General features: G+C 30.1%; 2 protein-coding genes and 1 long non-coding RNA gene across 5 annotated transcripts; 1 reads left to right on the top strand and 2 right to left on the bottom strand.

The window, feature by feature from the left end:
• Positions 1-14: 14 nt before the first annotated feature.
• LOC112456506 lies at positions 15-475 on the bottom strand. The gene is made up of 2 exons (XR_003040974.1): positions 207-475; positions 15-45 (listed from the first exon to the last, which is right to left on the bottom strand). It is a non-coding gene; the product is annotated as an uncharacterized LOC112456506 (long non-coding RNA).
• Positions 476-733: 258 nt separating this feature from the next.
• On the top strand, positions 734-8567 carry LOC112456505 (eukaryotic translation initiation factor 2 subunit 2). Of its 3 annotated transcripts, none has more exons than XM_025019098.1 (7): positions 734-943; positions 1337-1594; positions 2186-2342; positions 2448-2453; positions 4059-4249; positions 5365-5649; positions 8336-8567. In XM_025019098.1, the coding sequence occupies exons 1-7, from the start codon at positions 926-928 to the stop codon at positions 8378-8380; spliced, it is 960 nt and encodes a 319-aa protein (XP_024874866.1). In that variant the 5' UTR covers positions 734-925; the 3' UTR covers positions 8381-8567. The 3 variants fall into 3 exon arrangements, with proteins under 3 accessions (XP_024874866.1, XP_024874865.1, XP_024874867.1); XM_025019097.1 differs by having other exon boundaries at positions 2421-2453; XM_025019099.1 differs by lacking the exon at positions 2448-2453 and having other exon boundaries at positions 735-943.
• Positions 8568-9168: 601 nt separating this feature from the next.
• On the bottom strand, positions 9169-10956 carry LOC112456504 (uncharacterized aarF domain-containing protein kinase 5-like). The gene is made up of 3 exons (XM_025019096.1): positions 10742-10956; positions 10502-10669; positions 9169-10321 (listed from the first exon to the last, which is right to left on the bottom strand). The coding sequence occupies exons 1-3, from the start codon at positions 10888-10890 to the stop codon at positions 10228-10230; spliced, it is 411 nt and encodes a 136-aa protein (XP_024874864.1). The 5' UTR covers positions 10891-10956; the 3' UTR covers positions 9169-10227.
• Positions 10957-11369: the final 413 nt, after the last annotated feature.

Here is an 11369-nt window from a genome sequence, read left to right as displayed (position 1 = left end):
TTGATTCGAGTTTGCTTGCGTCTTGTTAGTCGCGGAGCTCTGAGCCTTCAAAGTAGAAAGCAATTTGGATACTTCGGCACACAAAATCAAATTAACCTCAAAACACTATGTTTACGAAACTGAGACAATTCACACTAATAATTATATACGGTCACTGTCAGTTCGTAATTTCATTACGTTGATACTTAAATAATGAGAATACTTACGTGTTAATCAATATAAATCCGTTCTTTGTTCTTGATCACTTTTCTAGAAGGACCGACTACAAAGAGAATGTATGTGCCTATGCCCGTGGCTATGCATTATGTATTTTTATGTAGATTGAAAATCCAGAAGCCATGGGCAGAATACAGAAACCATAGCGCATGCGCTATGATATCTGCCATTCTGCTATAGGCAGATAAAGTAATACCACAGCGCATGCGCTATGGCTTCTGCATTCTGCCTATGGCTCCTGTAATTTTATGTGCTTCCACCTTTATGCTTACGCATTATGCGTTGTGCAGAAGTGTGTGCTCCCCGCTTTACGATAGATGTAGTTGTAGCCTTAAATAACTATGAATGCCGGCCGTAATAGGCTCCCTGTATTCTAGGGATATTAATTTGAACCAATGAAAAGAGGTCTAAAAGATGGACTCGTGGTCTCATCACGTGATCCGATTTAGTTTGCTACTTCGCAGTTCAGACATTATAGCGCTGAAAATTGTCCTCTTCTTTTCAGAAGGTTGTCCTTCTATAGAAATACAGAGAAGAGAGAAGCCACGAAGCCCACGAAATTTTCTGATGCAATCCTTTTGGAGCAGCGTGCGGCAGTAAAAGTTGAAGTTATTTCGTTCAATTTTTCTCGTATGCTTTATGTCGCTTAAGTTTATAGTAAGCAAAAAGTTTTCTTCCTTCAAAACGAAGACTCTTTACAATCAGAAAAATGACGGAAGAAGATTCGGTACGTAAGATACAGTTTGTGAGTTACTCGAGTCGAATGTGAACTTATGAAATCGGCATGCTATGCTGTTCTACTTTAATTTTTTCTGTCGAAACAAATTTCGGGTTTTGCTTCTTTTCGTTAATTGCGAGGGATTATTATCAAAGCATAACGATATTTAGAAAGCAAAAGAAATAATTCCAACCTCAAAAATCTTACTTGTTTGAAATGTTTTATTGTTAATATTTTTTTCAATTGTTGTAAAAAAATTGTTATAACAAGGGGATTAAAAGCTATTTACACGATATATTCTTATATATTGTTATTAATATTTTTTTACGATATTTATATTTACATCACATTATACCAAATGATGGCCTGTTTTAACTCCTTCTATTCATAAAAAATTGCTAGGTATTTGATCCAACCCTGAAAAAGAAAAAGAAGAAAAAGAAGACTACCTTCGATATTGATGCAGCTTTCAATGAAGGAGGTAGCGGTGGAGACGCATCTGAAAGCATTATCGACAAAGAGAATCAGGAACCAGAGCCAACAGTTGTGGAGGATGATGAGGCACTGGATTTAGAAAACTTTGGTAAAAAGAAGAAAAAAAAGAAAAAGGCATTTAACTTAGATGAATTAGAGGCAGCTTTGCCTGATACGAAGAAGGAGGTAAAAAAATTTTGTAAAGCTTTTTATACTGGATATTTTTAATAAATTTACAGTTTTTTATTTATTATTATTATTTATCATTAACTATTCAATTTTTATTTTGTTCTTGTATTTCTTTTAATAAATGCTTTGATAAACTTAACCCTTAATATGCATACGTGGGTCTACAATGTCCAAAATAATATCTGCTTGTAACTGTTAAACTTGCAAGTCTGTCAGAAAATATTAAATAAACGATGTTTATCAAAATGACTATAAAATCCTCAACTACATTGTAGCAGATGTTTTATGAATTTTTACAGATTTTTTAAATATATTTTACAGTAGGGAAAAATAGCATTAAATGTGACAAATCCACATATGCACTTAGAAGGTAGGGGAAAGGAGGTATGTACATTAAGGGTTAAAAAAAGTTAATTATATCCAGTCATGAATATATTGTATAAATAATTTAGAAGTTAATTTTACTTTGTTATTAATGTCATTTTTTAAATAATCTAGAAATTCATAAAGTAAGTTTTGTTAACGTATAAGCAATAATATTTAATTGGAGTATATCTTGAATTTTTGGGAATTTTGTTCGTTTCACAGGAGCCTGTAGAGCAACAGGTAGAGGAAATTGTGGTGGATGATGATTTTGATTTAGATATGGACTTCTCGAAGACAAAGAAAAAGAAAAAAAAGAAGAAGGATCTTGATGAATTGGTAGCTGAAGAAGAGCGCAAAGAGATTGAAGACAAGGAGAATGGTATGTATCAATAAGAAATGATTTTTGCCAATATGTTTTTGCATCTAGTTGTTTATGTTATTCATTATTTGTTAACATGCTGCACTGAATCTGAGCGAAGTGCAGAGTATGGTAAGACATATGCTTGGTGTACTCTAATTACGTCAACCATGCACTCATTTAGCCTCAATTATCCTTGCACTTATATATTTCGTGATAAAAATAATATTGGAACATCTTTAACATCTTATCAGTTCTATAGTCTAAACAGTTAAATTTTATTTTTAAAGATATAATTTATGTATTTATTCTGATATGTGCATAATGCAACTAAAATTTTATTGTGCACTATAGATGCACTATGGTGGAGGATATACATTTAATAAATATAAGTTTTATTTTTAATAATATTAATTAGGACTGTAATAACTGTTCAACTGTAATAAGAAATTTGAAGAAATATATTTTTTTAAATTTGATTACATTTTGATTTTTTAAAGTAAATACATGAATTAAATTTGAGTATGTGTGTGACTAATATTTGTGATTGAATGCTTTTTCAGTATTCTTTATACATACATTAGATATAAATAAATAGAAAAACAAAAGAATTGTATAATAAATAAAAGGATGAAGTACAAATAATAATAATAAAGTAAAATTATATGTATAATTTAAAGATTCATAAACTGAAAAATCCATAATAATTTTTATATGAAGTAAAAAAATAATATGATTTACATTTTGCATTAATCTGAAACAATTTATTTGTATAAAAATATAAATTATTACATGAAGAAAATGTACATGTAATATATTCTATAAACATCCATGAAAAAAAGTGACATGCAAAAATTTCCAGGAATTTTTATATATTATTTAAAACAATGAAGATTTAGGATATATACATTAGATGCATCTTATATATATCGCTTATATCGTTTTCTCCATAATTACAAAACTTTTCGATTAACATTAAGACTCTTGAACATAATCATATTGAACTTAATTGTAAAGTTAGAAACTTGATGAATTTTTTTTATACATAAAAATGAGTTTGTTTTTTGCATGTTATGTTTGATGAACCATAGTGAGACATAAACATATACCAATATAATTTTTTAATTGTTGTTTATTAATACATGAGTCCTATAAATATAATTCAACCTATAAATCTTATATTTCTAGTAAAAAATAGGCTTTACTTTATAGTTTAGAATTGTTAATTAAAATACAAATTGTGGAAAAAGAACTTTCGTAACATTTCATAAGTCTATTCTATTAACTATAAATGATAAATTTAAAATTTATATATTTAATTTATTTTTATGTTTAATGTAAGAAGTGTGTAAACAAGTTATATAATTTTTTACTTCTTACTCATTCAATATGACTATAATAAGGAATGAGAAGCCTTAGAATAATTTTCAGATTGATTTTTAATATGATTTAGGAAAAGTATATAATGTAGAGTAATAATCTTGTACATATAGGTATTATATTTAAACAATACAACACATATGTCTCTATATCTTCATTAAATATTAGATCATACTATATGTTGTATATTTATTAATTAAATTTAACAATTTTTAAATTGTTAATTTGACAACATTGTATTACATATTGCTCTTATTTGCATTTGCCTGTTGAGTTGCAATAATTTTACATGTACGAATTAATGAAATGTATGTCATGATTTAAAATTAATAGAAATATGTTTATTTTTTTCTTTAGTGGAGGAACCAAGTTTGTGGGTAGGCTCGGATAGAGACTATACATATGACGAATTACTAGTTAGAGTGTTTAATATCATGCGAGAAAAGAATCCCGACATGGTAGCTGGTAAGAAACAAAAGTTCGTTATGCGTCCGCCACAAGTAGTACGCATTGGAACAAAGAAAACATCTTTTGCTAACTTTACCGAGGTATGCATTATAACAAGAATCATAGTAGTTATGTATGCCAATAGCTTGCGAAGAAATTATCTATAATTTACAGATAAAAGTAAATTTATGACACAGATCATTTATAAATGAATGTGTATAATCTTTCAATCAATTTTCTATCATAGATAAACTATTACTGCACAATAAATTTTTTTTTATTAAAGGAGTAGATGTGATTTGAGTCATTATGAATTACATAAATAATTACATTTATTTACTATATTATATAATATTCTTTAACAATACTTTCAATAAATATTAGTTAAATATTTTGCAGTATATACACGGTAGGTGGTAATTTGTGGTACCACCGAGAACATGGTAATTCCTCATGCCAAAATAAGTTGAAATTGTAGAATAATTTTTTTTGTACGAGGCTTTGTTTTCGAAATAAATGACTTTGAAAATCTATGAAGTACACGTGCACTTTATTATATCTCGATTAACGGATCTTGCTATTTCTGTTCGTGTTTTTGTTTGGAGACATCGGTAATAATAAATCTTTTAATTTCTTACTTTATATTTAAGAAATTGTTGAAACTGTTAGTCTCCCTGTTGAATACAAAGCTGCGTTCTTTTAATCACAGATTGATGAATTTTTGTTAAAGTAGGTTGAGCTTTTAATTTTTGAAATGCTGCTACAATTTGTTCTCTTACGTGAGTAACATTTTGAATATTTGTGGCATAAACTAAACTTTTTACATGACCCCATAAATCAAAATCGAGTGTAGTGAGGTTCGATGATCTTGGTGGCCAAGATACTATTCCGCGGTTAATTCAACATTCGTGTTGTTGATTTAATAAATCTCGAACAGAAATAGCAGATCCGTTAGTCGAGATAAAGTCAAGTGCACGTGTACTATAATCAGAGATTTTCAAAGTCGTTTATTTCGAAAACAAAGCTTTGTACGAAAAAACATTATTCTACAATTTCGACTTATTTTGATACCAGGAATCACTTTGTTCTCGGTTGTGCTGCGTATTACCGTCCATCCTGTATATTAGTGTATATAAAGAGCAAAAGACAAATTATCCTATATACTACTAATTTTTTATTTAGAATAATTTGTATTTGAAATATGTCTATTTTACAGATTTGTAAAACATTGCACAGACAGCCGAAACATTTGCTAGACTTTTTGCTGGCGGAGTTGGGTACAAGCGGCTCGGTTGACGGCAACAGCCAATTAATTATTAAAGGCCGCTTCCAACAGAAACAAATAGAAAACGTTCTTAGAAGATATATCAAAGAATATGTCACGTGTCACACGTGTCGCTCACCCGACACTATCCTTCAAAAGGACACTCGACTCTTTTTTTTACAATGTGAAACCTGTGGTTCGAGATGTTCTGTTGCCAGCATAAAATCTGGATTCCAGGCAAGTTCTTTAGAAATAATATACTTTAATATAAAATATATCGTGATACATGTGTATATATGTTGTACACACATCCATACATAACAAATATATATGTATTATATATTTTTTCTTTATGTTCCTCATTGACGAGGCTCATAATATCTTTATAAGAGATGATCTTGAGAGTGCAGTTACAGTGCTCATACATTTATCTAGTATTTTAGATTCATTGCCATTTGCAATTCACCGTATCATAATTATATGTGTGTGTGCGTGTGCGTGTGCGTGCGTGCGTGCGTGCGTGTGTGCGTGTGTGCGTGTGTGCGTGTGTGTGCGTGCGTGCGTGCGTGCGCGCGCGCGCGCGCGCGCGCGCGTGTGTGTGTGTGTGTGTGTGTGTGTGTGTGTGTGTGTGTGTGTGTGTGTGTGTGTGTGTGTGTGTGTGTGTGTGTGTGTGTACACATGTTGACAAAACCAAGAATCAAACTCGGTTTCTTTTTGTTGAGCGAGCAACTTCTCTAGTATAGAGGTATTTTGCATATATACATATATTTATGTCATGTATATGTGTGTATACATATACAGGGTGAGTTTTATTTCATGTGTCGATTATCTCAGAAAGTATTGGTTTATTAGAAAAATGTTTTAGATAAAGTTAGAAGGTTCAGAAGTGCCAATAAACGTTCTTATTAGATTTATGGATCCAACACTGGCTCCAAAATCTAATAAGATCGTTTTTTGGCTCCCTCTGAACTCTAACTTTTATAAAAAACATTTGTCCAATAAACCAATACTTTCTGAGATAATTGGCGAAGATAATTGGCACACGAACTAAATCACCCTATACCGAGCCCTATACAGAGCATAACAAAAAGGTTGTCTGCTACTTTAAGGATAAATAATACACATCAAAATAATGAAAAAAGTTCCTATCAACATAGATCCGCAAATGATCTCCTACCGAGTTATGGGCATTACAATTTTTAAGCTTAACCCTCAGGGTACGAACTATAAAAAAGTTACGTTCTGTACGGACATGGATTAGCCTAACCCGGCGATTTTGATTGACTGTACATTGGGCTGTAATTTGTCAATTGAAACAAATTTTTTTTCTTTGGATCGGAAATTTTCTCAAAAATACAATGGCGTTGATAGATTTATTACATTATTTGTTTAAACGAAGATATATTTGAAAATGTAAACCGTTCTCAAAAAATTTTCATAAAAATTCATTTTTTCTTTTAAATTTCATAACTTTATGAAAAAAAAGATATCGACATTTTTTAAGTCGCGTTTGAAAGCTAAAAAGTTGTTCTTTGAAATGGCTGAATTTGTTTTTTGATCCATTCCAAAAAGTATTTTTTTTTTTTGAACTATGAAAATACCCGTTTTTTGCGATATAGCGATATAACGTTACTTGCTTGATTTATTGTAATAACGCAAAAAAAAATATCTTAAAGTAAAAATAGTTCTTTTGGATGTTGTTGATTAGTATAATATAAATAAATAACAAAAATTGAAATAACATTAACATGCATGCACGGATACGTTATGCTGATATGCTACAGAGCATTATTTTGAGGTTAGAATGCACAAAAGTATATTAAAAATAGTAAATTATACATACCAGAAAAAAAAACCTGCAGCAAATACTCGAAAAACAATTTTTTTTTTTAAACACGGATTTTGTAACATTCCGTACGGACTGGGTGTAGACTACCCGAGTTCAATTTTCAAAATCGTATAACTTGAGCGCCAAGCGTAGACTAGCGCTGCCCCTTGGCGCTCACATAGTAGCTACCTCAAAGATTCCCCCCCGCCGGTACGGACCCCCACCATTCACTTCCTTTGAAATGGCGCTACTTTCAAAATTCGCTCGGGTTACGCTAACCCAGTCCGTACCCTGAGGGTTAAATTCAGTTTATTAACGAACAGAGTACATTTTAAGTTGTCAAAATACGTACAAAAATTAAAGAAGATGGCATTCTTGCATGAACAACACATTGTTCGGTTTGGTATCAACGTGTACAGTGGACCAACCAGGGGCTCAATTCTATACACGCTTACCGAAAACTATCAGTTCGATAAGCGTCGTTGCGCAGTTTTTATACAATATGAAAAACCTGCGCGACGACGCTTATCGAACTGATAGTTGTCGGTAAACGTGTACAGAATATGGGCGTACCAACATGGATGTGCAGAAATACATAATATGTTGGTATCTTTGAACGTGTTAGGGCGAACGTGAGGAGATGAACCGAATAATGTATTGTCATGCAAGAGAGGATGTCACTTTGAACATTTTCAAGTTTTTTATGTATTTTGACTTAAAACGTATTTTGTTCGTTTAATAAACCGAATTTAAACTCAAAAGTTGTAATGCCCACAACTTAGTAGGAGATCATTTGCGGATCTATGTTAATACGAACTTTTTTCATTATTTTGATGTGTATTCATCCTTAAAGTAGCGGACAACCTTTTTGTTACACCGTGTATATATGTATGTATGTGTACATTAATATGTACCTATACATATATATACATAACACATGCGTATATTTAGCACATACTTTAAATTTAGATAGTATAAGTTATAATCTAAAATAATTCTATATATATATATATATATATATATATATATATATATATATATATTCTCTATACATCAAATATAATGTTTTAAACAATTTTTTTATATCCATTTCAGGCTGTCACAGGAAAACGTGCTGCTATTCGTGCGAAAACTGCCTAAGCAATTCTCTATCTAAGAAGATGCTAGTGCGAATAAAATCTTATGGAATATAAATAAATAAACGGTACAAGTGATTGCATCTCGAATTGACTTGAATACAGAAGTGTAGATAGTATTAGTTCGGACTGTCATAAATTTAATATCGATTCTAATGTAAAGAGAAATTAAAAGATGGCTGATTCATTAACATCCTAATAATCTTAAGTGCTAAAATCTTGTCGTTCTATGAATTGTAGTGTTCTGGATTTTTGATTCTTGGATGTTTTTAATCCTAACTTCTTTGATTTTGAAAACATTTTTTTATTGTTAGCATTTTTTCCAATTAAAAGTAAAAAAATTTTAATCTTAAAATGAATAAATTTCAGGCTCAAATTCCTCAATCTACTTTAAATCATTTAAGCCATCGGGTCTTCTATATATAAATTTTTTTTATTTTAGAATGCAGAAAAATCACAACTCCTTAAAATTTTATGTCTCATATTCATTATCATAATTAAATATGAAGAAAAAATATCAACAATTAAAATATCTAAGTTATTTAATATTTTCTATTTCTACTTTTTTCGTTAATCAACGTTAACTTAATATGTTAATAAAAACAATGAAATATGCATGATATTATTTTCATGTTTATCTAGATGTATAAAAACATTTTGTTCAGATGTATGAAGAATACCCGATTGTTGTTAACGGTAGAGTTAAGGCTCCTGCACAATAAAAAATATAAGAAACAAGAAACAGATATTAGCGATTAGAAATAAGAAATTAGGAATAAAGCTGGTGCAGCATTAATACATGACTTCCGATAGGTTAAAAATCTATTGCCTGTGTTATTCCGTTTCTGTTACCTGTATTTTTCATCATGCATCAAACTTTATTCTTGATTCTTTAGTCCTAATCACTAATATTTGTTTCTTGTTCTTTATATTTTTCATTGTGCGGAGGTCTTTAAGCAATAATGTATTATATATTTTCTTGTATATACAATAATCAAGTCCAGAACAAGCTTTTGCAAAATTAATCATAAATTTGCAAATTATACAATTTTGAAAATCTTTAAGACATTTTTGACAAGACAGCTTTTCTCTTCAAATAATAATTTATTTAATTATATTTACTGGACAATATATATATAAAGTCTCGGACCTTTTCGTATGTTTCTTCAAATTCTCTCAAAGAATTTGATAAAAGATCCTTTAACAAATATGTATAATATAAATACAATAAAGAGCTAACCAATATATAGGAAAACATTTTTTATTTAAGATATTCGACATTTCTTTGGACAATTTGGACACATTGCGAGTTTAAATATAAAAATTATTATTTAATTTACAGGAGGTACACAAAGTCGGTCACATTACAAGATTACAAAGTATAAATATTTACTTGATCTATATGTTTATATAGAATTAAAAAAATAAACATACTTCATGTTTTGTTTGCAATACATTTCTTTAGAAATTTCAAAAATTAAGTAATAAAAATTTTAAACTTCTGTCATAAATCGAAAACGATAGACTTTTGTGATTATTTTGACTACATTTATTACTTACTGACTTTATTATTTTAATTTAGTGTTATATTACACATAATATGACCAAAAATCTTAATTACAGGTGCGTTTCGAAACGTACTGTATTAAAATCTGTAATTTATATTACAAAATATGCTACAAAATTTTCAGCACATTTAGGAATGTATCATATCTGTACAGTGCAATATTTATATATTTTATAATCTAACAACATAATACATATAATCATATTACAAATGATATAGTATAGTATTATTCATTAACTAATATTATATTATGCATTATGTATGTTTATATGTTTTATCTCTAGTTACAGCGTTTGCAGAATTGGTGCAATATCGTAACCAAATAGTTTTAAGAGAGTTAGGTAAACTTTAGGTATCCATTGTAGGAGATTGTTACAGCTGAAAAAGATGAAAGTGCAGATATAATCATAACATTATTGTTACATTGCAGAAGCATATCAGAATTGAATAAATCATCTATCTGAATTTTTTATTTAGTACAGTCCAGAAGCTTGGATTTTAAATGTACAGATAGCTCTATTTTTTTAAAATAAAGTTTTTATTAATTATATAACTTACAAGATACGAATTTCAAATTTTACAATGCTGTAAATGCCTTTGATATTTTTATAAAATGTTTGTTTTGTAACTTGGTACTTTCCACGAGTTGCAATTCTTGCCATTATCCTATATCGATTGATAATATCTCCGTGATCCTTAATAATGGCACGCACCATATTCAAGTTTCTAATAAGAAAAATAAGTTTGAAATTAAATATAACGAGGGCGAAAGAATTGATTATGACTACATTATTTTACCTAATTACTAGCATCATACTCTTAGGCATTGCTTTCAATGCAGCCGTTATTTTATCAAATCGCTCCTGCGCTCGTTTTTTCATATACTCATCCAGTGTATTGTTTGAATATGACGTAAAGGAAACTGTATACGGTGCCTGAGTTAACATTTCTGCTAGCAATATGTAATCTGAAATAATACATTAAGGGGATGCTGGAGCCGTCTGTTTTACCGGCATTTTTTGTCGGCACGTAGCGTCGTATTAATTTGACAGAATTAAAAATCCTTCTCCAGAATTGCAGTACATACATTAATGATTCGGGGAAACTCCGATTTTATATAGAAAACGAGAAAAAATTACGGAAGTACAGATTTCCTTATCCTACTCTTATCCCAATATGGCGTCTCGAGTTGCGGCGAGCTGTCAGCTCGTCACAAGATGTATTTCATATAAGAGATATACCATTGGTACGAACGCGAAAACAAGTTTCCCCGAATTGCACAACAAGAAAAACATCTTTAAACCCTCCAAATCAAGATTTGGAAGCGTAATATAAAAGTATAATGTCGGTGTGCATCGTGCGTATGTGTGCGTGCAATGTAGCGTGCTATCCTTGTCTATATCTTTGTCTATACAAGGACAGATAT

This window comes from Temnothorax curvispinosus, unplaced genomic scaffold (assembly GCF_003070985.1).
Source record: "Temnothorax curvispinosus isolate PA1 unplaced genomic scaffold, ASM307098v1 QBEX01006910.1, whole genome shotgun sequence".
Taxonomy (NCBI): domain Eukaryota; kingdom Metazoa; phylum Arthropoda; class Insecta; order Hymenoptera; family Formicidae; genus Temnothorax; species Temnothorax curvispinosus.
The sequence above is the reverse complement of the archived record's forward strand: the minus strand, read 5'-3'. Positions and strand labels throughout refer to the sequence as shown.